The following is a 26816-nucleotide window of genomic DNA, read 5'->3' as shown; positions in this document are numbered from 1 at the left end:
GGTCTGGGACAGTATCTGAGACAGTACATGTTGGGGTCTGTTGTATACATGGTATCTGAGACAGTACATGTTGGGGTCTGGTGTGTACATGGTATCTGAGACAGTACATGTTGGGGTCTGTTGTATACATGGTATCTGAGACAGTACATGTTGGGGTCTGTTGTATACATGGTATCTGAGACAGTACATGTTGGGGTCTGGTGTGTACATGGTATCTGAGACAGTACATGTTGGGGTCTGTTGTATACATGGTATCTGAGACAGTACATGTTGGGGTCTGTTGTATACATGGTATCTGAGACAGTACATGTTGGGGTCTGTTGTATACATGGTATCTGAGACGGTACGTGATGGGGTCTGTTGTATACATGATATCTGAGACAGTACATGATGGGGTCTGTTGTATACATGGTATCTGAGACAGTACATGTTGGGGTCTGGTGGGGACATTTGATGCTAAATGCTGAAGTATTTGTAGCTTGTAACATTTTTATGTTAGTGCATGGCTTCAGGATCTTCAACTTTCAACCTTATGTATGTTGATACCTTGTGAAAAGATCTTTCACCTTTGACCTTTTGATGTTGATGCCTTTCTAAAGGAATTGGCACTGTTGCTTAGATTGTATTGATGCTGATAAGACATCTGTGTCATTTGTCCTTTTGACATTGACATAACAAATACCAAAGGCGTTTGTATCCTGGTGTACCATTGGTCACTGTATGTTTTATTTGTTGTTATTCATCAATACAGATCTTATCACAACAGTGAGGCAGATTTATACATAATCTAAATGGACAGTGCCCAGAGAAATCCTCCATTTGTAAATATTCCATATCAGATCTTTCCATCTTGTCTTTTTTGATTGTTTGTATGTGACCGTGTTTTCATCGCTCTCCCAGGAACTGAGTACCATAGGTGACATGATGATTCTAATGGCTTTGCAGTCATGCCCGATATTTCCATTACAAACTCGGAGTTTACACAGAAATGTGATACAGAAGAGAGAGTTGGTAGTTAGGTAAAAGCTGATGAAATTCCATGGATCATGACTTTATTGGACCAAGATCTGGCCTAAACAAAACACCACAGGCGAACTAAGTATATCTTACAACATGTATTTTTAATTTACTTAAATGATTTAGATACAGAATCCAGAATCAAAAGCAAGATTACGCACTCTCCAGAATGGCATACACTGCCATCATAAAAGCCAGAAATTGGTCCCAGGAGAATCAGAATGTTGAGATTCGTATTCTAGGACCCACAAGCTGCTATGGATTTTTCGTTTGAAATCTGTATTATAGTTCCGCAGACCTGACAGGTTAAAAAAAGCATGGGCAAAATAGAGGAGAGATTTTCAGCAAGAATGTACATCAATTCAGCATGATAGCAACAATAAATTGATTTGTAAATTATATCCCCAAGTTTATCAGGAGATGAAGGAAGTTTTCCTACTGTGGTTTCAGGAAAACTGTGATTAAGTACGCTTAGCATTCAGACAGTGTGTAAATGTCGAACAATAAAAAGATAGGCAGGAACCATTGTGTCCAATCTTGACATGCTTTGTGAGAATTCTACTATTCTGAATCAATCGGAAATGTTTTTAGAATGCTTGATGCAACAGTTGTTACTTCCCAGCAGATTCTTGTTGTTAAAGATTTCCCATTATTATAGTTGTCTAGTATTCCTTTTAGTGTTTTGTGTGTCTCTAAAATTGTTTCTAATGTTTTTCTCAAATCTATCAGCACCAAATTAAGTAATTACTCAGAGTTATGTATGAGGAAGAATTCATTTTGTCGATTTCATTCTTGTGCTTTTCACTTAAATGCTAAAATTGTTTTCTTGTTTTTTTTTCAGCTGAATTTGAACATTTCCAACCTACCATTGTTCAATGGAAACTTTAAGTGTGCCTTCATCCGAGGGAACACCAGAGTGTTGACTCCTGCCAACCTAACCCACACAACCAACCAGATCACCTGTAACACTCCACCTTCCTACCAAATACCGGAATTTCCACCCGGAGCAGGTAAAAATCTGACACAATAAAATCATCAGTATCATTCATGTGTCCTTCTCAATACGTGAATTTCCACCCGGAGCAGGTAAAAATCTGACACAATCAATTACCAGTCTGTATAATACAGTTGTCCTACCAAATACTGGAATTTCTACCTGAAACTGATTAAAAGTTCTGAGACAGCAGATAATTAGACACACAGTGGAGAAATCTGACCTTATGTTAAAAAACAGCCCCAGCTCTACAGTAGTTTTATTTTCATGCACTAGATTAGCTTTCATTTGTCTCCTGTTGAGATTTGGTTAGACTAGATGATGTGTGACTTTAATGACACTAAAGTGTTTAGTAACAGCTACAGGTGCCCCTCCCCTTCAGTTACAAATAGAACCATCCTTCCCTGTTGATGTCATAGAGCTGGGTGATGTAATTAAGGGATACCAGGTTCATTAGAACATTTCCAGATATTTATTACGAAATTATTTCAAGTAAAAAAATACAAAGTTTTACAACTTCCTTTTCAATCTTCATTTTCACTTCTCCCTTTGGATGTTCGGAAGTGTCTTAGAAGAAAAAAATGCAAAGTACGAATTCTATGAATTATTGGCATGATGCTGAATTTCTTTGTTCAGGTGATTAGTATTTTTTTATTCAAATGTCCCTTGCTTTCATTTTTTGAAATGTCCTTCACATCCACAAAGGTAATGATCTTGATTTTATTTCCCTCACTCAGAGCTGTTCTTAATTATCAAGTGACACACAGAGCAAACATTGGGAATGGTTGATACCAATAGCAAGTTATTGTAACAGTTAGGAAGGGTTAGTGTCCATAGCAACTTATTGTAACAGTTAGGAAAGGGTTGATGTCCATAGCAACTTATTGTAACAGTTGGGAAAGGGTTAGTGTCCATAGCAACTTATTGTAACAGTTAGGAAAGGGTTGATGTCCATAGCAACTTATTGTAACAGTTGGGAAAGAGTTAGTGTCCATAGCAACTAATTGTAACAGTTTGGAAAGGGTTAGTGTCCATAGCAACTTATTGTAACAGTTGGGAAAGGGTTGATGTCCATAGCAACTTATTGTAACAGTTGGGAAAGTTTTAGTGTCCATAGCAACTTATTGTAACAGTTGGGAAAGAGTTAGTGTCCATAGCAACTTATTGTAACAGTTGGGAAAGGGTTAGTGTCCATAGCAACTTATTGTAACAGTTGGGAAAGGGTTAGTGTCCATAGCAACTTATTGTAACAGTTGGGAAAGGGTTAGTGTCCATAGCAACTTATTGTAACAGTTGGGAAAGAATTGATGTCCATAGTAAGTTATTGTAACAGTTTGGAAAGGGTTGATGTCCATAGTAAGTTATTATAATAGTGGGTGAAGTGGTCATAGCCGGTTAATTGATCTGTGGAGAGGAGATATGATAACCGTATCATATGTTAGAGGCAGGCAGGAACATGTAGGATTTTGTTGTAGACTTGTATTTTCAATTAGAACAGCTACAGGTCTATAGTGTAAAGCCTTACATTTCCATGAGGACAACTAGGCTATAAAGTTGTCAATGTAACAGGTGATCCTATTTAACAGTATTCAGTAGTGGTCAGATGAAGGACTTTTTACATGAATGGAACTTTGATGTTATAAATTACACACATCATCTACTCGAGAGAGAGGTGTACTGGAAAGCCAGGGTGTTTTTCTGGATGATTGGTTACTGTTCACACACCATTTACTTCCTCAACATACACCCACTTGTAAACTTTCCAATACGCTGATGATAACAACCCATAAATCTGGTTACCATGCAACTCTTTTGTAGGAGGAGGTAGAATTTCAGTCTTGTGAAGAACTCTTTTGTAACAGGGCTATATGATTTCATTCTCTGCTGAAGCAGGTGTAACCTTTCACCTGTCTGTATTATACTGTTGCTGTTCGTGTGACCTTCGCCCCTTCTGAAGAGTATGACTATTACATTGAGAGCTAGGATCACCCCAGGGACCTCGCACCCTTGAGTGATGGGTGTACTCGCACCCATTATAAACATGATTTGAGATGTAGGTTTAACATGGAATAGGTTCATTTATTTAATCTTTCTGATATTCTCAGATAACTTTAACTGTTATCAGTTTTATATCCATTCTATTTATATTATGTCTGCTCGTAAGTCATTCCTCCAGAAACGCTGGTGTCAGTGAGAATGTTCGGCTGTTTCGGTGTAGACTGTAATATAACACATAACAGGTGTGAAATTTTATTGTTGTACAAGGATGTCATAAAAAATCAAATTAAACAATACTCCAGTTTGAAACCGTGTATACCAGGAAAAGCCTCTACAAGGTTACAACAGCAACCTTCAAATCAAAGAGCCTTTTATGGTAGTGTGCGTGTGAGGTGAGATAGAGATCAGTAGAGTGGGTTATCAGCTTCTACATCTAGCAGTTGTAGAGGATATTGTCCACTTGTCAGGTAGAAATGCAGGTCATGTGACACATGGTCTGCTACCGAATCTGTTAAACCATCTATTGTGTTATACCTGCTGTATAGCCTTTACGGACTGATTTTGTAACATACTGTGATCAAAATCTCTACGCTGTCACAAAAGGCACTAAGATTGTGGGTAGATAACTCTGGATTATATGTTGTTCAAACCAGGATGTTTGAGTGTGACACGGAAATTGATCAGGGTTTTACTGTTGTATTATTCTCAGGTGTTAACTCTTCAGGTGTTCATATCTTGTTAGATATTAAATAGCAATGTTCAGATCATTAAACAAAAGTAGGAAGCATGGAATGATTTAGAACACTATTTAAAGTCTGCTATTTAACGTTTGTAACATTGATACCATGGTAGCACTGACACTACTCTGGCCTGATGACATTATACAGGGTATCTGTGGCCTGATGACATTATACAGGGTATCTGTGGCCTGATGACATTATACAGGGTATCTGTGGCCTGGTGACATTATACAGGGTATCTGTGGCCTGATGTTATTGTATGGGGTATCTGTGGCCTATTGACATTATACAGGGTATCAGTGGCCTGATGACATTGTATGGGGTATCTGTGGCCTGATGACATTATACAGGGTATCTGTGGCCTGGTGACATTATACAGGGTATCTTATACAGGGTATCTGTGGCCTGATGACATTATACAGGGTATCTGTGGCCTGAAGTCATTATACAGAGTATCTGTGGCCTATTGACATTATACAGGGTATGTGTTGCCTGATGTCATTATACAGGGTATCTGTGGCCTGGTGACATTATACAGGGTATCTGTGGCCTGGTGACTTTATAACGGGTATGAGTGGCCTGATGACATTATACAGGGTATCTGTGGCTTAGTGACATTATACAGGGTATCTGTGGCCTGATGTCATTATACCAGGTATCTGTGGCCTAGTGACATTATACAGGGTATCTGGCTTGATGTCATTATACAGGGTATCAGTGGCCTGATGTCATTATACAGGGTATCTTTGGCCTGATGACATTATACAGGGTACCTGTGGCCTGATGACATTATACCAGGTATCTGTGGCCTGATGTCATTATACCGGGTACGTGTGGCCTGGTGACATTATACAGGGTATCTGTGGCCTGATGTCATTATACAGGGTATCTGTGGCCTGGTGACATTATACAGTTTAGGTACCCAGCATTAAAATTGCCAGTAATTCCTTTGTGTTATAGAGCTACATTCCACCATTAATAAATCATTTATCCATTACTTTACCATTAATCAACCAGACATGTTACAGAGGTTGAGATGAATGAAAAAGGCTTATTGTTGGTATGAATAAATACAGGTATAATGACAATATAGACCGTTGATCAGGTGTTATATACCGGCCGGGTCTATACAAGCTTAACACTTTCTGTATCTCTGTCACTTTACAAATGATCATCAGAGTTACAGTCAGTAAACACTGGATCATTATAACATTATAAAATCATCACTGTACAACACTACACACAAGGTCATTCAAGGTCATCACTGGCCAACACTACACACAAGGTCATTCAAGGTCATCACTGGCCAACACTACACACAAGGTCATTCAAGGTCATCACTGGCCAACACTACACACAAGGTCATTCAAGGTCATCACTGGCCAACACTACACACAAGGTCATTCAAGGTCATCACTGGCCAACACTACACACAAGGTCATTCAAGGTCATCACTGGCCAACACTACACACAAGGTCATTCAAGGTCATCACTGGCCAACACTACACACAAGGTCATTCAAGGTCATCACTGGCCAACACTACACACAAGGTCATTTATTGTCATAACTGGCCAACACTACACACAAGGTCATTTAAGGTCATCAGTGGCCAACACTACACACAAGGTCATTTAAGGTCATCACTGGCCAACACTACACACACGGTCATTTAAGGTCATCACTGGCCAACAGTACACACAAAGTCATTAAATGTCATCACTGTCCAATGCTTCACACAAGGTTATTAAATGTCATCACTCACCCAATGGTCATTTAAGGTAATGTCTGCTCACCATCTGACCTAAGGTTATCACTGACCAACACTGGAAAATGCTTTCTCTTCAGACCATTCATGGGAGGGGGAGGAGTGTTGTCTGACAAGGTCATCACTGACCTTAGGTCAGCTGGTGTAAGGTGTTTATAAGGATGAGCGGTGGGTACGTGGAGAAGACTCGTTTATCATTTACACTAATGTGTCAGAGCTGTATATAAAAATTAGAATTAGATTGAGTATTCATGGATTATTCTGATGTGAATATTCATTGACACCCACTCCATCTGTTAATGAAATCTTCATTGTTAGGAAGCGGTACACGCTGATCATTTCTAACTATTGTTTTGTTCCAGAAGTGATAAACTAACACACAGGATATGAATATCATTTGAATTGTCAAAACTTGCCTGAATTTCTCTGTTTATGGTTAATTATGAAAGCGTTGGATTGGTATGATTGTATGAAAGTGTCTGTTGTTCTGTATCTAATATGGCAATAATTATACTATTGATAATCCTGGCATTGTTTATGGTGGCAGACTCCTGTGTCCCCCAACACATACCATATCACTGGTCATGACTGGTTTTCAGACTTGGTTTTCATGTGGTATGATTGCTAATCAGAGATGGTGGATTCTGTCATAAAATATGATAATTGAGGGCTGCTTGTGGCATTGTGCATGTTGCATGTTCACAACACTGTCATGCCAAACTGTCCTACAATCCTCAGATAACTCACAAATCATACATCGTTAAAATATCATTGTGTCAAACAATTTGATCAATGTGTTGTCCTACCTGCAGATCAACAGGAATGAATGAAATGCAAGTTCTGGTTATCCTAATAAAATACGGAATATTTTCTGTTTTTATGGAGATGACTCAGTGACTTTGTATTATCTTTAATGTTATTTGTTCGACAACTTTTCCCTATAAAAAAGGAAAAAAAAGGGAAAAAAACTGATTGGTCATGTTCTTATAGCAAGATTTTTTTTTCTTTTGTAGTATTTGTGTTAAAATACCCAAAATTTGCTTTACATTTTGAAAAGGGTGAAATTTTGCTATTGCTGATTGGGGTTTCGGGGGTGGGGTGTAGGAGTTATACGTGATTAGTGATAGGGTTTGGGGGTGGGGTGTAGGAGTTATGTGTGATTGGTGATGGGGGTTGGGGGTTTGGGGATGGGGTGTAGGACTTGTGTGATTGGTGATGGGGTTTGGGTGTTTGGGGGTGGGGTGTAGGAGTTATGTGTGATTGGTGATGGGGATTGGGTGTTTGGGGGTGGGGTGTAGTGTAGGAGTTATGTGTGATTGGTGATGGGGGTGGGGGTTTGGGGATGGGGTGTAGGACTTGTGTGATTGGTGATGGGGTTTGGGTGTTTGGGGGTGGAGTGTAGGAGTTAAGTGTGATTGGTGATGGGGGTTGGGGGTTTGGGGGTGGGGTGTAGGAGTTATGTGTGATTGGTGATGGGGGTTGGGTGTTTGGGGGTGGGGGTGTAGTGTAGGAGTTGTGTGTGATTGGTGATGGGGTTTGGGTGTTTGGGGGTGTAGTGTAGGAGTTATGTGTGATTGGTGATGGGGGTTGGGGGTTTGGGGGCGGTGTGTAGGAGTTATGGTGAAATGTTAAGTAGATCTGTTTATAAGATTTATAATAGTCATTGTATATCAGACGTACTCCATTATAAGGCAGCTAGACTATAGTTGTATACTGAAAATATCACTCCATTATAAGGCATTTACACCATATTTGTATACTGAAAAATAAGATTTTTTTATAGAGATATGAATAAACCGTTAAAAGCAAATCTCAGGAAGAAAAATGTTGAAAGCCATCATGGTAACAGAAATAGGTTGATATATAATAGATGTGATAAACTGGAGGCTGATCACTGACCACAATGGATGTGATAAACTGGAGGCTGATCACTGACCACAATGGATGTGATAAACTGGAGGCTGATCACTGACCACAATGGATGTGATAAACTGGAGGCTGATCACTGACCACAATGGATGTGTTACGAAGATGTCTGGACTACAACACTTTGGTCATAGCCCTCAACGTAAATATATATTGTCTAATTGTTGGGAGGTCAGAAATGATCAACTTTGTGTAGTCTGAGGTAATTGATGCTGGAGTTAGGCAAATAGATCAGAAGTGATGTAAGCAAATATCAGGAATTCCACTAGGATAGGAATTGATTCTAGAGTTAGGCAAACAGAGGTCAGTCTGTAGAAGCAGACAAATATGAACAATGTACAGGGGTCAGAAGTGATGTGGTTAGGTTGAAATTTATATGGACATGCTAGTCCAGAGTTAGGCAGATATGTTAGATATATTGTCCTTCTGAGAATTGGACCAGCTGACATGTGATGGCTGACTCAGGCCGTGGGGGAAATGATGCCAAAACAGATACAATTGCTGATCACCGATCAATCATTTACGGAATAAAAAGATGTATTTTATTTATCGATTATTAATTTTGGGATGTAGGGAGAATCACCTCAGTGAATTGTGACGCTGAAGCTGGTTTCTCCTAAATCTCCTGATGCTGGGAGTATATGGCTGTAGGTTTGACACGACTCCAGTAAAAGGCATGAGTTTGTACTTGGATGGTATGGAACTGTGTTACTTCAGATGATGGTGTACTGTAACAACTAACCCCTTACCCCACCTTAGGATTTGTCACCTGTAAAAACAAACAACAACATATCAACTGTCATATACTGGTAACTAGGATATACAATACACTCATGTCTCAGTATTTTATTTGATAAGTTTTCACAATCAAGTCAATGTACTGAGAAATAGTGAAAATATTTGCCCCATGAAAAGACCTGTCTAAACCATATAAATGATTTCATTTTACACATGACCCCTAAACAGTTGTATGGCTATCAGAGTGAGCTTTGCACCCTTAGAGTTCTGGTGCTCTTTGAATTCAGTGGCATTTCTAATGGCAAATGGACGCGACAACAAAAAGAATGGAAACTGATTAGAATTGCAGTGTCTTCAGCATAGTAGTTTCCAATAAAATTTAATGGGTAGATTTCCTCTTCTGGCTGGGCAGGTCTTTTTAACAGGACTTTGGATTTTTTCGTGAAATTAATGGCTTCATCTCTTCTTTGTCACAGGGGCGTTTGTGTCGTAATTATCATGTCGGAGACCTCGGTAAATAACGGTCATTGAACACTGCCTGCCTGACTGTGCAGGACTCTTTAGCATCAGCATTGATGATCCAAGCATCCAAGTCATTGCCAGTTCAGGTTAATGATGTAATGCGAATCGTCCCCTCCTTTCCGTTTAGACTGCTTCATTCTATTTGGTCTGTGATAGGTTACAGCCCAGACAGAAACATCTCCAGTTTTGCGACACCCAGGATCTCATGAGAATTCTTTTTCCGTCCATGGTTAGAATGATGATAAAGGACATGTTCATACCCTACTTCTGACATTTTGTGGGGTACGGAGGAGACAATGACATTTTATGACATTAATTAGCCGGAATAAAAATGTTGATGGAAAATGTATAGTCCTGTTTTAGTCAGGCCTTCAATGGCAGTTATAGGTTTACTGTGACAGTCCTTATCGTTTCTGAAAATCATAGGCTATTTTGTCCTATCACAGATGTTTGCATCATGGGTTTTAGAATATGATGCTGGTTGTTGTCAATGGTAACTCAGTACTCTCTCTGAGATCCCCACCAGCACCCTCTATATTGGACGTCACCACTCTGGGTAGTGGTTTTACACCTTATGGGTTCTGTTGTCCTAGGATCCCGACATAGCACCAACATATAATGATACTTTATTTCCTTTCCTTGGTTTGGAAAGATCGTGTTACATATACACAAACCATGCTGTCACTGGAAAGTGTGAACAAGGACACAATATAAAACCATCGTAATAGCCCGGGACACTATCTAGTTTGAATGCAAGATAAAAAGTATCGGAAAACGGGTCTCGTGTTACGCTGAATTCACAGCCGCCATGCTAAGAGTCACAAGGCAATGCATCAGAAATATTATTCATAATTGATTTCATGCAAATGTCAAGATAGAAATACTAAATATTGATGACATTTCAGGAAAAAATGGGTGTTATTCAGATAGGTTAATGTAACTACTCTTGTCAGGTTTAAAGGATGAATGATATTAACACGGAGAGGTAAACCCATCCCATCCTGATGGATGGTTTCACATGTTCGTCAGATCTGCTCTAGTTCGGTAGAGGCTTTTCCAGTCCTCATGACTATGGAAGAGTTCACAAAATTGTTGACCAAGAATAGATGTTTTGCGGTGCTTTAGAATTATGTCTGTATGTCTGTAAATGTTGATAGGGATCAGTTGAATAATCATAACAATACATGTTCAGTTTTAGGCTTGTGACATCACTGACAAGTCCGATGAAATAGCTGTATAATGTAGTTTGGTCCATTATATGGCTTTTCTGTACCTTACATTCTAAATTTATATTGAAAGGTGGTATCACCTTCGTGTCTTTTATACAATATTATACCTGTAGTACATAATGGCTACCTTTTACCATTAAATGATATAAACAGTAAAGGCACATTATTTTGTTACGGTGGTTGAAAAGACATGATAATACTGATGTTTTATTGTCAATACTTGGACAACTGGTTTGGCTTCTATCACTAAAACAAGCCTAGAGCTTCAGACACAGAGTAGATCATGCCCAGTTGGTCACTGCTATTTGAGACCGGATTGGAAGATAGAAAAAGTACTTAAGATTATGTATGATTAAGACTGTGGTATGAAGACCTACTTATGATAAATTAACATTACAATGTAATCAGAGTATAGTCACAAGGTTACACTAACACATTACTTATCTCGGAGTTGTCGTGTGATACAGTCGGGTCATATCATGAGTTTTGTACTTTCTCAATCGTCCTACTTCAGTTAAAATGTGATGGTTAATATTTAGATAGTGTGTTTCATTATCTGCATACAGTAAAAGTCATGATGATGTAGCAAACATAATATATCAGTTCTTTTGCCTTACTTTTTTTACCTGCCAGACTTTTTACCTGCCTTACTTTTACCTGCCCTTTTACCTGCCTTACTTTTACCTGTCATACTTTTACCTGCCTTACTTTTGCCTACCTTACTTTTACCTGCATTACTTTTACCTACCTAACTTTTACCTGCCATACTTTTACCTGCCATACTTTTACCTGCCATGCTTTTAACCTTGTCATTTCTTATTGACCTTGATTTTTGGCCTTGCCATTTTTTCATTGACCTTGACTTTTGATATAATTTCTGATAGACCTTGGCTTTTGGCTTTGTCATTTCATATGACCTTGGCATTTCTCTATTTTGCCTAAGGAGATGCACACAACTAGTTGTGTTTCAGTGAATTACTAAATTTTCTTTATGAAATTGACATGATGTTTCCTGAAGATTACTATGTTTGTATGAAGGTTTTATCTGAAATTGATGACATATTTATTCTTTATTATAGATCATGTGGTCATGCAGTTGTCCGTCCTGATGAATAACACGAAGTTTGTATCGACCAATTTCACAATTTTTGACTGTGAAGTGCATACAAAAGATGCGTAAGTACTCTTCTGTTCTTAAACTTGTCAATCAATATACCATTTCTCATTTCTCAGACAGATACTATCTTTTGGCTTGGTTTTATTGGAACAGAAAGAAAGAACAACTTCCCCCTCCCCAAAAAAAAGAGAAAAATGGATACATGTTATGTTTGCCTTAAAAGTTTTCACATCAAAATGTAGATGGTTACCCAGTAAAGCTTGATGTTTGTGTAGACACGGTTATAGATTTTCATTGTCTCATTTGTAATGTGCAGTGAGTTTAAATTCAACTGTTAAATTAAAGGAAACGCCTTATCCAACCTGGTACTTACAAGTTATGTACTTATTGTTTCTCATCGAAAGTCATTGTATCGTAGCTAATATCAATTTAAGATGTAAAACAAATTCTGTATGAAAAATCAACTGCACCTTTCTTTAAAGCTGGTATTAGGGGCAGATTGCCAAGGAGCTGGTGGTTATATTGTTGTGTATGTATCTCCACTGCCAGGAGAGTTCTAAAATGGCACGGCAATGAGCTTTCATCAGCTCCTGAAAACATACTTTATTTATTAATGTAATGTGCTTGTTTTTCGTGCTTGAGTTTGTAAAACACCCAACACATTAACCACACATAACATCCCCAGTACATGTCTTTGAAGAATTTGATTAGAAAACTGATTCAAAATTCACGAACATCCTGCAGTATAGAACTCAGTTTTTGTTTATCAGATATCAGACTTCTTAAATACAAATAGGAAACTTGTTTCTATTCGCATATTCATGGAGTAATATCAAATTCACAATGACTGCCTCTGGTATTGTCTGTAATCCTTTTATAAATAGTTTCCATAGCGATAGGAGCCCTCTGGTATCTCACTTCCACTCTTCATTGTAAACAAGACTTGAGTGCGATGGACTTTCATTGACTTCAATATATTTTAAATAATGACAGAGTTTATTCATAGAAAAATCACTATCTCTTCTGTGCTTGAATTGTCTGAATATCTAGAGGTAAAAATAGAGGTAGAGTTTTAAGGTTTGATAAAAGGATGGAATTGATAATGTGTTACTCTGGTCCCTTTATATTCATATTAATTTGGAGTCTCCCCTCTAAGACGGGAATATTCTTATCGATTCAATACTGAGGGACTTTTTCAAGCAATATAACATCATACTATCCTAAGTAACATTGATTCTATGACATTCCTGACTGTTAACAAATGGTATTCTTGAGACCATTTCTGAATCCAGGACAGCCATGGTACAAATACATTTTAACACAATAACTGTAGCATGAAAAGGACTTAACATTAGATTAGGACATAAACATAAAACCTCAAGTAAGTGGTGGGCTTATTAGAGAATGATGATGAAGCATATTGGTTGGCATTGAGACTGCCCTAAATATGAAAAATATAAAACTATGGACTAATTACCGGGTGAATGGTGTCTCTGTCATACCAATACATTAATATACAGTAGATGTATAACAGCTAATTGGTGGGTTTATAGAAGGGTAAACACGGTAGTGTACACTATATTTAGATTTCTCTGCCTTTTTTGCTGCCATCTTATGAAACTATCAGCCATGCTCTCAGAATGAACGATTTCAATCACGCGTTTTTTTCTGGTATAATGATATCCTCACAAGTAACTTGTTGACAAATTTATTTGAATTATCATGAGAAGATTCTAATGTTAAGACATCTAAATAAATATCGCAAGAAAATGGAAATTTATACCCAGCATTTTACGTGATTGGTTTGGCAAGAACGATTACAGTACTTCAGTGTTCAAGTTTATCTGTGTGTACAAAAACTCTGAATGGTTTATCATCACTAAATGTGATTGATGTTTTATTTATCTGGAGGGTTGAAACAGTGGCATTACCGCTCCCCAAGTCTGGTTAGTACAGTGTTAGTGTGTCAGGTCAGACAATTAGTGGACATTTCTCATTTTATTTAAATGGATTGAAAAGAAATATTATTTTCTGGTGTGATTTAAAATAAAAGAAAGGAACGATTTTAAGAAAGATTTAAGATTTGGGGTCTGACAAGTAATTTGAATGTGGTCTGTTTTATACAGTCTGTTTGTGAAGAGAGATCAGCATTTGGTAATGATATTTGAGGGTGATTATATTGGGATATTTTATAGGTCGGTTGGTGATGCACATGTTTATAAAACTCACTGTTACAGCTGCAGAGGTTTAACAGAAATGTTTCCTGACTTCAGTAAACCAAATCAAAATTGGTTTTACATACCAGGCCTGTTTATTTAACTGTGGACATTTACATTGAAGATTTTATCTCAAGTAGACTGTTTCAGTGTCAGTAAAAAGAGATTCCCAGGGTTTGTGTTTTCAGTGATCGTGGTGGTATAATGTAATTAAATAAATATGGATACTGTTAGTTATGAGATTATATAACACTTGTACAGCTGTGTGAAGGATATTAACAACAAGTGTCTGATTATTTTGAAACTGCACAGACTGAAGGGGCATGTCAATAAGATGAATACAAAACTACTAGTGACAGGGTTGGGGGGTGGTGGTGTTAATTTCTACAGAAAATGACAATTGATGTTTGTTACCTGTTACAATATTTGTATAGACATAATTCACTAATGAAGTGTATGATTCATGGTCTTAATGCTGCATGAGAGGCATATATTTGTTCAGGTGTGTGAATGACTCACGGGCGGCTCATTCAGTAGGGGAGATAACTCAGAATATCTTTTCATCATGTCAGTTATAATTGATAATTCCAAACTTGAAGGGTAATTATGAATCTGTCATTTTGAATCTCCTTCAAATTGTCCTTTTCATTTTGTTAGAAGACTTCTAGTTTAATAAGCTTTTAATAAGAGAAATATCTTTTGCCTCCCAAGGGAAATAATTAAAAGTTTAGAACATCAAGTTTTAAAATTCAAATTTAATTTGATTGAATGAATTATACACCATTTTAGCGATAAAGTATAATGATGATGAACATTATTATAATTATGACATTTGATATCAGTTCTGGCTATCATTCACACCTGATGACAGATTTACTGCCACTATATCATAATTATCTCCCTTGCATTGTTTGGTAATTGAACATCAAAAACAAAGAAACAAAAACCACTCCAAGTCAGATTTATAGAAACTTTAGCAAAGTGTGATTCTGCTGACTCATTAAAAAAAAGAATTCTACTTCGGATGAAAATTAGTCTTTAATATTTTTTTTATTTGTTTTTATAAATTGTATATGATATTTATATATCTAAGCACAGGGCTTTTTATCCATTTATAAATGCAATGATACCATCAGTTCATAGTGTTTCCAATTTTCGCAGGATCATGCAGCGTTATTATACATGGTTATATTTGGATTATGTTGTTAATGTAATTTTACTTTTATCAGCATCCTTATTCGGGTTACATGTAGCAGATTTAAACTGAACAAAATTCAAGTTGGTTTTTTTTATTGATAGCATAGTTATTAATTCTACTTTATTTCAAGAGGTATAACTGCAAAAACATTGGATTGAAACAGAAGTTTTTTGGTATTAAGAATTATTATTCTAAAACATCCAGATAAAATTGATATATGGGCCCCTGTAGTGTTATAAATGTTGTGGTTATGACATGTTTATCTTTGAGTTACATGTGTTTCTGTGGCGGTGTGAGACTGCCAGTGTTGTGGGACGTTATCCAGCTATGATGTCATTCCTGTCGTACATCTGATCATGTCCAGCAATGTCTGGAGTCTCGGTACCCTGTATGCCAAGTCCTGGCTGGCGGACACTTATCACTTATTTATTGGTCGTAAAACTTCATTTCTCTCCACATTTTGACATCATCTCCAATATTTAAAAGCTTGTCCATACCTTGTCATGACTTCATTGTGGCCATGTAAACTTTGGGAGGAGAAGACAGTCTACCCACTTTTATCTCATTTTACAAGTTTTCATTTATCTCCCGGGATTCCTGAAGAATAAAAAGCAAGCTATCTTCATCAGCATCTTTGCCATAGTGACCAGTCTGATGGTCCAATAACAAGAAGGTGAATCACCCAGCTCTACAAGTACTTACAGGTGACAGGGACTAGTTCAACAAAACTTGTTATCCAATTTTATCTTGAAATGTCTGTTATGTTAGTATTCAAATAGCAGACATAATCCCATCACAGGTCTTGACAGACAAGTCTTTTATTGGTTTTTTTCTACTTTTGTTTCCCTTCTGAATCTTAAAACATAAATAAATATAACAGGACAAAACAGATTTTATGGAAGAAACACTACAGATGGCTCAATTGTTGTGCAGATCAAAACTGAAAAAAGAGAGAAGAAATATCTTTAGTGTGATAATTAAACTCACACACCAAGTTCAGTAGTATAAGTCTGCTCAAGCAAGACTTTTGGCTCATGTGTGTATTGAGCTGATTTTCAAACTGAAAACAGGACAAAGAAATATCAAAGTGTGATTAAGTGGCTTAAACCTACAAATATAGCAGAGACTTAACAGGACTGTAATGTGGACAGATGTAGAAATAGATCAGAGTTGTCACAGATTGGTTTTGGATTTGAGATAATACATGTCTTTTCCAGCAGTCGGTGAACAAGGTTCACCACTCAAGCATTCATCTCTTTTTCCTCCCTGAATCAATGCCAGTAAATTTGTAACAGTGTTTCCTTGTGTTCACTAGACACTTCGTGTCATCTTCATGTTGGATACTTCTTCAAAGATAGTTTTTTACAATTTCAAGGTTAATATTTTTTTTCTATCACTTGGATTTCTTAAGGATTACTCTGGTAAATTGGTATTGGATATAGCTGTTGATCTCATGTCAATGTGGCCAGAATTACTCTGACGCATTCCTGTTACTACCTCTAGCTATAATGGTAAAACATACTGATACAGTGGTGATAGGCAAATTAAAACTGTGAAATGGTAATTTCTACCTTTATTTCAATTTATTTCCTTTTTATAGACAGAATTCTGAGATTGAAACATAATATTAAATAACATGGTCTTTGATGACTGACTAAAAACAAAAGTAGCTTTTCATTATATCTGTTACCATGGCAACACATAGGCCCCAGGTAACTTTTATGGGATGAACGTAAAAAATGAAGATTCTTGGAAAGAATATACCATGATCCTGCGTGTAAGAATGTACAAGTCAAGGCTGTTGTATTGATCATTTAAAATTGATTTCACCTTGAGAAGTCTTGTCTGTCATAAAATGGCATGATGTGACCTTGACTGGCTATTACATATAGGTAATACTGTTTTCTTACATAATGCTGAAGGAGACTTTTATACATAAACATTTCTTACTTCATGTTGTTCATGTTCTGTTGTAATCACTGGTTTGTTATATAATGTAGCTATCATAAATGATGATGCCAAGCATTTGCCTGCTGTAGATGACAGTACCAAACTTGTACCTGTTGTAGGTAATTGTACCAAACATTTACCTGTTGTAGATGATTTTACCAAACATTTACCTGTTGTAGATGATTTTACCAAACATTTACCTGTTGTAGATGATTTTACCAAACATTTACCAGTTGTAGATGATTTTACCAAACATGTACCCGTTATAGATGATTCTACCAAACATTTACCTGTTGTAGATGATTCTACCAAACATTTGCCTGTTGTAGATGATTGTAACAAACATGTACCTGTTATAGGTAATTGTACCAAACATTTACCTGTAGTAGATGATTGTACCAAACACATACCTGTTATAAGTAATTGTACCAAAGATTTACCTGTTGTAGATGAATGTACCAAACACGTACCTGTTATAGGTAATTGTACCAAACATTTACCTGTTGTAGATGATTGTACCAAACACGTACCTGTTATAGGTAATTGTACCAAACATTTACCTGTTGTAGATGATTGTACCAAACATTTACCTGTTGTAGATGATTTTACCAAACATTTACCTGTTGTAGATGATTGTACCACACACGTACCTGTTATAAGTAATTCTACCAAACATTTACCTGTTGTAGATGATTGTACCAAACACGTACCTGTTATAAGTAATTGTTCCTAACATTTACCTGTTGTAGATGATTCTACCAAACATTTACCTGTTGTAGGTGAGGGTAGTACCAAACATTTACCTGTTGTAGATGATTGTACCAAACCCTTGAATGCCTTGATTTTTTTTATAAATATTTACTGCTATCAGTTTTGATCAAATATGACACATCTGACCCATTTTTTATACAGAAAGACAATATTTTGTATTATTTTTTCACAGTCATATCATATTAATCAATGAAAAAAATGTTTTGGAGAAAATAGTTGATTTCATTAATTTTTATATTTTGACTCATTTCCCTTGTTCACTGTGGTCCTGTGAGGTGGTGTGTGCCAGCGTCCTGCGATTTAATTGGTCGTCCATTTATGACATTGGATAACAGTGTAATAGCATGGCATTTAGAGTTCTAAATCATAATGAATTTTATCATATTTCTTTAGTAGTTTTATAAAGGAGGCGTTATATTAACATCATTATCGACAGCAGAAGCCAACAAAAATGGAATGTACACCCGTTTAATTTCACACAACAATGAGTCAGTAATTGACTCGAACATCAGATATCATCCAGCACGACAAGGCCTACAGCACATAAACAGTTGATGGTGATGTCATGGTTGGAATGACAGATTCTCACATTTACTGTTAAAATATATCTAATTGATTTGGAATTATTTTATTATGGAAGTTAGTGATTTTAGTAAATTATACATCAGTGCTTTAACTCAGGTGTCTGTCTATGTGTCTGTATCTTGTACATAATATCTCATGTGTGTCTGTCTATGTGTCTGTATCTTGTACATAATATCTCATGTGTGTCTGTCTATGTGTCTGCATCTTGTACATAATATATCTTAGATGGTCATTGGTCAAGGTTAAAGGGTCAAAGGTCAGACTTGATTAATTTCAGTATAACAAACTAAATGTTTTAGGGGTATATTGATGCCACATTGTCATGACATGAAGTTCTATTCTTGATTAGACATGTCTGGCCAATCCAATCATATGGTTAACACAATCAAGTTACAATTGATCATTTATAATCTTAATAGATGTCTCAGGAACTCCACGGTTAATGTCTCCAAACTTACTTAATATCATTGAACATCAAGATCTGCATCTGATGTAATTAAATGATCAGTAGTCAAGCTTAAAGGGTCACATTTTACCATTTTTGAAAGTTTCAAGAGATAACACCTGATAAATTTCACCTACCCAATATCCAGATAAGGGATAAATTACACCTACCCAATATCGTGGTAAGGGATAAATTACACCTACCCAATATCGTGGTAAGGGATGAATTACACCTACCCAATATCCAGGTAAGGGATGAATTACACCTACCCAATATCGTGGTAAGGGATAAATTACACCTACCCAATATCCAGGTAAGGGATGAATTACACCTACCCAATATCGTGGTAAGGGATAAATTACACCTACCCAATATCGTGGTAAGGGATGAATTACACCTACCCAATATCGTGGTAAGGGATGAATTACACCTACCCAATATCGTGGTAAGGGATAAATTACACCTACCCAATATCCAGGTAAGGGATAAATTACACCTACCCAATATCGTGGTAAGGGATAAATTACACCTACCCAATATCGTGGTAAGGGATGAATTACACCTACCCAATATCGTGGTAAGGGATAAATTACACCTACCCAATATCCAGGTAAGGGATAAATTACACCTACCCAATATCCAGGTAAGGGATAAATTACACCTACCCAATATCGTTGTAAGGGATGAATTACACCTACCCAATATCCAGGTAAGGGACAAATTACACCTACCCAATATCCAGATAAGGGATAAATTACACCTACCCAATATCCAGGTAAGGGATAAATTACACCTACCCAATATCCAGATAAGGGATAAATTACACCTACCCAATATCAAGGTAATAAAGCATAGTTATACAAGTCTTAGTACCTGGTGAACCTAGATTTATTGTTGGTAAATGTACTTCAGCCCAAACTCATGTTTACAATTAAATATGTTTAAATAAAACTAATAAAATGTAAATTCTTCATGATCTACTCAAGGCTTTCAATTTTGACAAGAATTTGACACGAATTTTTGTTTTTATAAAAATTTCTCTTCAGAATTTGCTTTAGCTTTAAACAAAGACAAGAACATGGCTTGTTTGACTGTTAGAATGAACAGCTTCATTTTTCAATGGTCACAAGTAATCATTATTTATTTCGCATTGTGTAAACGTTATTTATGATATAAAACATGATATTAAGGTTCTGTAAATCAGTCTTGTAACAACATAACTAGAGATTTCAATTTCATTGTCATCTGTCCAAATCAAAAATCTCCATTATGTAATAAATCTATTCCATTATACCACTGCCAATACAGAGCAGTATATGACATGCCATTCACAATAAAGACAAAAAATGTAGTTTTTTTTCTTGATGGTTGTGAAAGGGAAAAAAATTTTGGATTCTGTGATGTATGTGATCCGCATGCATCTGTGTATATCTGATAGGATTTCTGAATAATTTTCATAATGGAGAAAAAACCCTCAATTATGCAATAAATTCCAACAACTTTTCAGGGAATAGAAAATTTCAATCTCAGCCGTTGTGCTAATTTGTGGCAATTAGTCATCAAGCTGTGTGTGCTTTAAATTGAGACCCTTATACAGTACCTCGGGTACAGTGGTGCTATCAGTGCTGAGTACGGGCAGCAGTTCATTTCATATTCTGAAGGAAATTAAAAGCTGAAATGTTACTTAATTAAAGGTAGTTGTTATGGTAATAAAGATGGAAATTTTTGCGAGAGAAAATTGGGAAGTCCTTCATATCAAAGTCATTCACAAATGTTGATTGCATTAAAAATGTGTAGCCAGTTTATCATTGGATCACAAGACAATATTGCTATTTTGGCTTTAGTTAGGATGTACTGGTAATATAATCATGGACTGAAGAGTTCATTTCCTAAATGGTCATGGTATTTCAAGTGTGGAAATTTCTTTTTTTTTTTTTTGAACCTCTTCGCCGCTTGGTTTGTCATGATAAACACCGAGACAACAAGCTGGTGTGTGACAGTTGAAGCTTGACAGAATAGTTTTCTTTGTCTTCACATCTTTGTTTGCTGGGGTTTAGAATATGAATCATTTAATATAAAAGATTTATAATTCAATGAATATAGAAAAGCATAACACAATTAACCATATGTCAAGTTTTCCTAGATTTATAACAGTCAGTATTATCACCTATATATAGCTACCCTTTGTTACTAGTTACTTCAGTCAATAGTCAGGCTTTTTACTGATATTGCCTGATGTTGTCCTGAAAGACTACTGAACTTGAAATGGCAGATCACACAGCATTTTATTATTTAGTTATATTTATTTATAAATGTTTTGACATGGTATTGATCTCTGGTGACAGGGTATTGATTTCTGGTGACAAGGTATTGATCTCTGGTGACAGGGTATCGACCTCTGGTGACATGGTATTGATCCCTGGTGACAGGGTATTGATCTCTGGTGACATGGTATTGATCTCTGGTAACATGGTATTGAGATCTCTGGTGACAGGGTATTGATCCCTGGTGACATGGTATTGATCCCTGGTGACATGGTATTGACCTCTGGTGACATGGTATTGATCCCTGGTGACAGGATATTGATCCCTGGTGACATGGTATTGACCTCTGGTGACATGGTATTGATCTCTGGTGACAGGGTATTGACCTCTGGTGACAGGGTATTGACCTCTGGTGACATGGTATTGATCTCTGGTGACAGGGTATTGACCTCTGGTGACATGGTATTGATCCTGGTGACATGGTATTGACCTCTGGTGACAGGGTATTGACCTCTGGTGACAGGGTATTGACCTCTGGTGACATGGTATTGATTTCTGGTGACAAGGTATTTATCCTTGGTGACAGGGTATTGATCTCTTGTGACAGGGTATTGACCTCTGGTGACATGGTATCGACTTCTGGTGACATGGTATCGACTTCTGGTGACAGGGTATCGACCTCTGGTGACATGGCCTCTGGTGACAGGGTATCGACCTCTGGTAACATGGTATCTATCCATGGTAACATGGTATTGATCTGTGATATCATGGTATTGATCTCTGGTGACAGGGTATTGACCTCTGGTGACAGGGTATTGACCTCTGGTGACATGGTATTGACCTCTGGTGAAAGGGTATTGACCTCTGGTGACATGGTATTGACCTCTGGTGACAGGGTATTGACCTCTGGTGACATGGTATTGATCTCTGGTGACAAGGTATTTATCCTTGGTGACAGGGTATTGATCTCTGGTGACATGGCCTCTGGTGACAGGGTATCAACCTCTGGTAACATGGTATCTATCCCTGGTAACATGGTATTGATCTGTGATAACATGGTATTGATCTCTGGTGACAGGGTATTGACCTCTGGTGACAGAGTATCGACCTCTGGTAACATGGTATTGATCTCTGATAACATGGTATTGATCTCTGGTGGCAGGGTATCGATCCCTGGTGACATGGTATTGATCTCTGGTGACAGGGTATTGATCTCTTGTGACATGGTATTGATCCCTGGTGACAGGATATTGACCTCTGGTGACAGGGTATTGACCTCTGGTGACATGGTATTGATCTCTGGTGACAAGGTATTTATCCATGGTGACATGGTATTGATCTCTGGTGACAGGGTATTGACCTCTGGTGACAGGGTATTGACCTCTGGTGACATGGTATTGATCTCTGGTGACAAGGTATTGATCCCTGGTGACATGGTATTGATCTCTGGTGACAGGGTATTGACCTCTGGTGACATGGTATTGATCCCTGGTGACAGGGTATTGATCCCTTGTGACATGGTATTGACCTCTGGTGACAGGGTATTGACCTCTGGTGACATGGTATTGATCTCTGGTGACATGACCTCTGGTGACAGGTTATCGACCTCTGGTAACATGGTATTGATCTCTGATAACATGGTATTGATCTCTGGTGACAGGGTATTGACCTCTGGTGACATGGTATTGACCTCTGGTGACATGGTATTGACCTCTGGTGACATGGTATTGATCTCTGGTGACAAGGTATTTATCCATGGTGACATGGTATTGATCTCTGGTGACAGGGTATTGACCTCTGGTGACATGGTATTGATCCCTGGTGACAGGGTATTGATCCCTTGGTGATCTCTGGTGACAGGGTTGACCTCTGGTGACAGGGTATTGACCTCTGGTGACATGGTATTGATCTCTGGTGACATGACCTCTGGTGACATGGTATTGATCTCTGGTGACATGACCTCTGGTGACAGGGTATCGACCTCTGGTAACATGGTATTGATCTCTGATAACATGGTATTGATCTCTTGTGACATGGTATTGACCTCTAGTGACAAGGTATTTATCCCTGGTGACATGGTATTGATCTCTGATAACATGGTATTGATCTCTGGTGACAGGGTATTGATCTCTGGTGACAAGGTATTTATCCCTGGTGACAGGGTATTGATCCCTGGTGACATGGTATTGATTCCTGGTGACATGGTATTGACCTCTGGTGACATGGTATTGATCCCCGGTGAAAGGGTATTGATCCCCGGTGACATGGTATTGATCCCTGGTGACAGGGTATTGACCTCTGGTGACATGGTATTGATCTCTGGTGACAGGGTATTGACCTCTGGTGACATGGTATTGATCCTGGTGACATGGTATTGATCCTGGAGACATGGTATTGACCTCTGGTGACATGGTATTGACCTCTGGTGACAGGGTATCGACCTCTGGTAACATGATATCTATCCCTGGTAACATGGTATTGACCTCTGGTGACATGGTATCGATCCCTGGTGACAGGGTATTGACCTCTGGTGACAGGGTATTGACCTCTGGTGACAGGGTATTGACCTCTTGTGACATGGTATTGACCTCTTGTGACATGGTATTGACCTCTGGTGACAGGGTATCAACCTCTGTTAACATGATATCTATCCCTGGTAACATGGTATTGACTACTGGTGACATGGTATTGATCCCTGGTGACAGGGTATTGACCTCTGGTGACAGGGTATTGACCTCTGGTGACATGGTATTGACCTCTGCTGACAGGGTATTGATCCCTGGTATTATTTAGTATTAGAAACATTGTTCATAATAAAAACATCATGAAGTCAGTGGATAGGGTATAGAGAATATTAAAATCCTTGTCAGAAATGTGTAAAATAATTTAAGATTTTTGCATCTTCAGACAATATAATCTTTGATTTGTGTCAAGGTAGATGTTGATTTGATGGAGTAAGGAGGTAGGGATGTCAAAGGGCTAATCTATTCAGCATTTCTCAAGGAGAGAACCAAGCTTCTTATGGATTCATTTTGGATCAAAATGAGCTGATGATACTGTTATTTCAGTACTCTAAATAGCTGTAGTAAGTGATACCACAAAATTATATATTGTAGATTTTCATTGTAAACGGTAGTTTACCTTAGAATCAAATTTCACTAGTATAAAAATAATCTCATTTTTTGCTTTTAACTTTCATGTATAATAAATTTTATTATAGTAAAAATCTTTATAAATTTGATCAGTTGTTATTTTTTGGACGTATAAAGAATACTGGCAAAATAATTGAAAATAGAACCCTCACAAAAATTTACGATTTTACAGTATAATTTGTCTTTGGTAGCCTGTTGAATTGTCTTGATGTAAAACTTTGGCCTCTGACAGGGAAAACAAAAAAAATGTCTCTGGTAATTAGAATGTCATTGATTTTTATTACCCAATATTGGATCACTTCATTTGTTCATGTTGAAATAACAGCAAGGCTGTTCCTCATTATCTTGGTTCAAAAAATTAATCAAATTTTTCAGATTGCTCTTGCCATAAGGAAATTTGACAAACAAATTATTTTGTGGATCATAGTAATACGGAACAGGAAACAAAATATTGTAAAACAAATTATATTGGAGAAGACAAGTCACTTGAATATTCATATTGCAATAGTTGTTGGCAGTGACAGGTCTATTGTCCACACTCGCTGAGGTGTCCAATGAAAGAATAAGGATTGACTCATCTGATTCACCAAGAAGCTTGGATGTTGATGTATAGACAAGCTTTTGAGTGATTGCCACATGTAACTGAAGAGGTCATCAACAGGTGTCACCATCATAATAAAAGCTAATGATTTATGGAAAGTCTTTTTCTCTAACTTTTTTTTCAAATATTGTCAGAACCATAGAGAGTAAGACTGATTAGGGCTAACCTAGAACTCCATAAATAAGTTGAGAAACATATATAACAGAAGTAAATATATTTATCACATAGAACAGTTGTCTGATATCTCCTGGGGTTCTGATCAACTTAGTCACACTAATTGGCTTCCTTTGATAAAATCAATAAACATCATATGTTACTAAGAGTTCTGTTTACCAGAGGAAAATTTATTTATCAATTAGGATATTAAAACAACCTGTATTATAGTTGATTATAAAGTTATTAAGTCTTTTGTATAGAAACGTAGCATTAAGAATTCATAATCTATGACACAAGGTTAAATTTTTAGGCAAGAAGTTTTCACTACAATTTAATTTCATCTCATCTCAAAAGATATTGATGGAATTTGTTAACAAATAACTAATAGCAATCTGTCCCATAGTATGGTGCAGTACCCAATAACACCTCTGTAAATGGCTCACATCATTTCAGGATTCTTGAAAACGTATTGAAGTCAAATAAAAAAGTATTTCATCATTTTTCTGTTTTGTTATCTGTAGTATTAATTTTGAAGATTGATGTTTGTTGGATGTCATAAAAAATGGTCTACAGCCATGTCCTTCATCGATGTTAGGGATGACGCCATGACATCAAACTTTGAACCCTGACTGTGTCAGTAGTCAATAGTCAACTAACTATTGGTAGTCTGTGAGCCATTTACAGGAGTGTGTTGTTAAGGAACGACAACTCTGGTAGTGACAAGTGACATGATGGAGTAAAACTTAATGGTTTTAACTATTGGTAACATCTGTATGTGTATACAACAGAAAGTTCAAGAGAAATGTTACTAAAGATCATCTTAGTATGGTTTCTGTAGGTTACTAGATAATAGTCTCATGAGATAACTTAATAATTGTAGATAAAGAGAAAGTTGCTGAATGTAACTTCAAGATAATTGATTAAGGTAACTGGAATATCATCACTGATGGTGCAGTGAACAGATTTACTGGTGGTGACTCAAAGTTTGTAACCATGACAACTTAGGCATAGTTACTAGTGGGTTACTGTATGAAACTATGGAAACTGGTGATGCCATAGAGCGATTTACTGACAGTAACTATGTAATGATTTATCGAGGTAACCTGAGAAGGTGATGTCACGTTTGGCCCTGACGTCTAGAAATTTCTTCTCTGTATTGTTATTAACTGCTGTCATGTGAAACCCATCATAAGCACCGAACAAGACTTGGCGCTTTGATCATTAGCAACAAATGGCAGTTAGGTGATGAGGAGCTTGTTAAATTTGATTGTCAGTCCATGAATTCAGTCGGCTCTCTGAAGGTCACATGTGTCCTCATTTTTTATTCAGAACTCTCAAAAGAATTTCATATCTGTTGATGAAAGCATGTGAAGGAAACAGAAAGAATTCATTAACTTTCCTTTAACCTTTTTTCCTTTGACAGGAGGGGGA

General features: G+C 37.1%; 1 protein-coding gene across 1 annotated transcript in view; it reads left to right on the top strand.

Annotated features, from left to right (window-relative positions):
* Positions 1-26816, top strand: part of LOC132553264 (plexin-A4-like) — a 197963-nt gene that overhangs the window by 142094 nt on the left and 29053 nt on the right. Inside the window, exons 7-8 of the mRNA XM_060217496.1 lie at positions 1859-2027; positions 12010-12106. Of these exons, the coding sequence (XP_060073479.1) occupies positions 1859-2027; positions 12010-12106 (266 nt within the window). The remainder of the gene's footprint in view (positions 1-1858; positions 2028-12009; positions 12107-26816) is intronic.

The sequence above is a fragment of the Ylistrum balloti genome, unplaced genomic scaffold, assembly GCF_031769215.1.
Source record: "Ylistrum balloti isolate Yb309-2 unplaced genomic scaffold, AGI_CSIRO_Ybal_v1 Utg370312, whole genome shotgun sequence".
In the NCBI taxonomy this organism is placed as follows: domain Eukaryota; kingdom Metazoa; phylum Mollusca; class Bivalvia; order Pectinida; family Pectinidae; genus Ylistrum; species Ylistrum balloti.
Note: the sequence above shows the minus strand (reverse complement) of the source record. Positions and strands in the feature narration are given on the sequence as shown.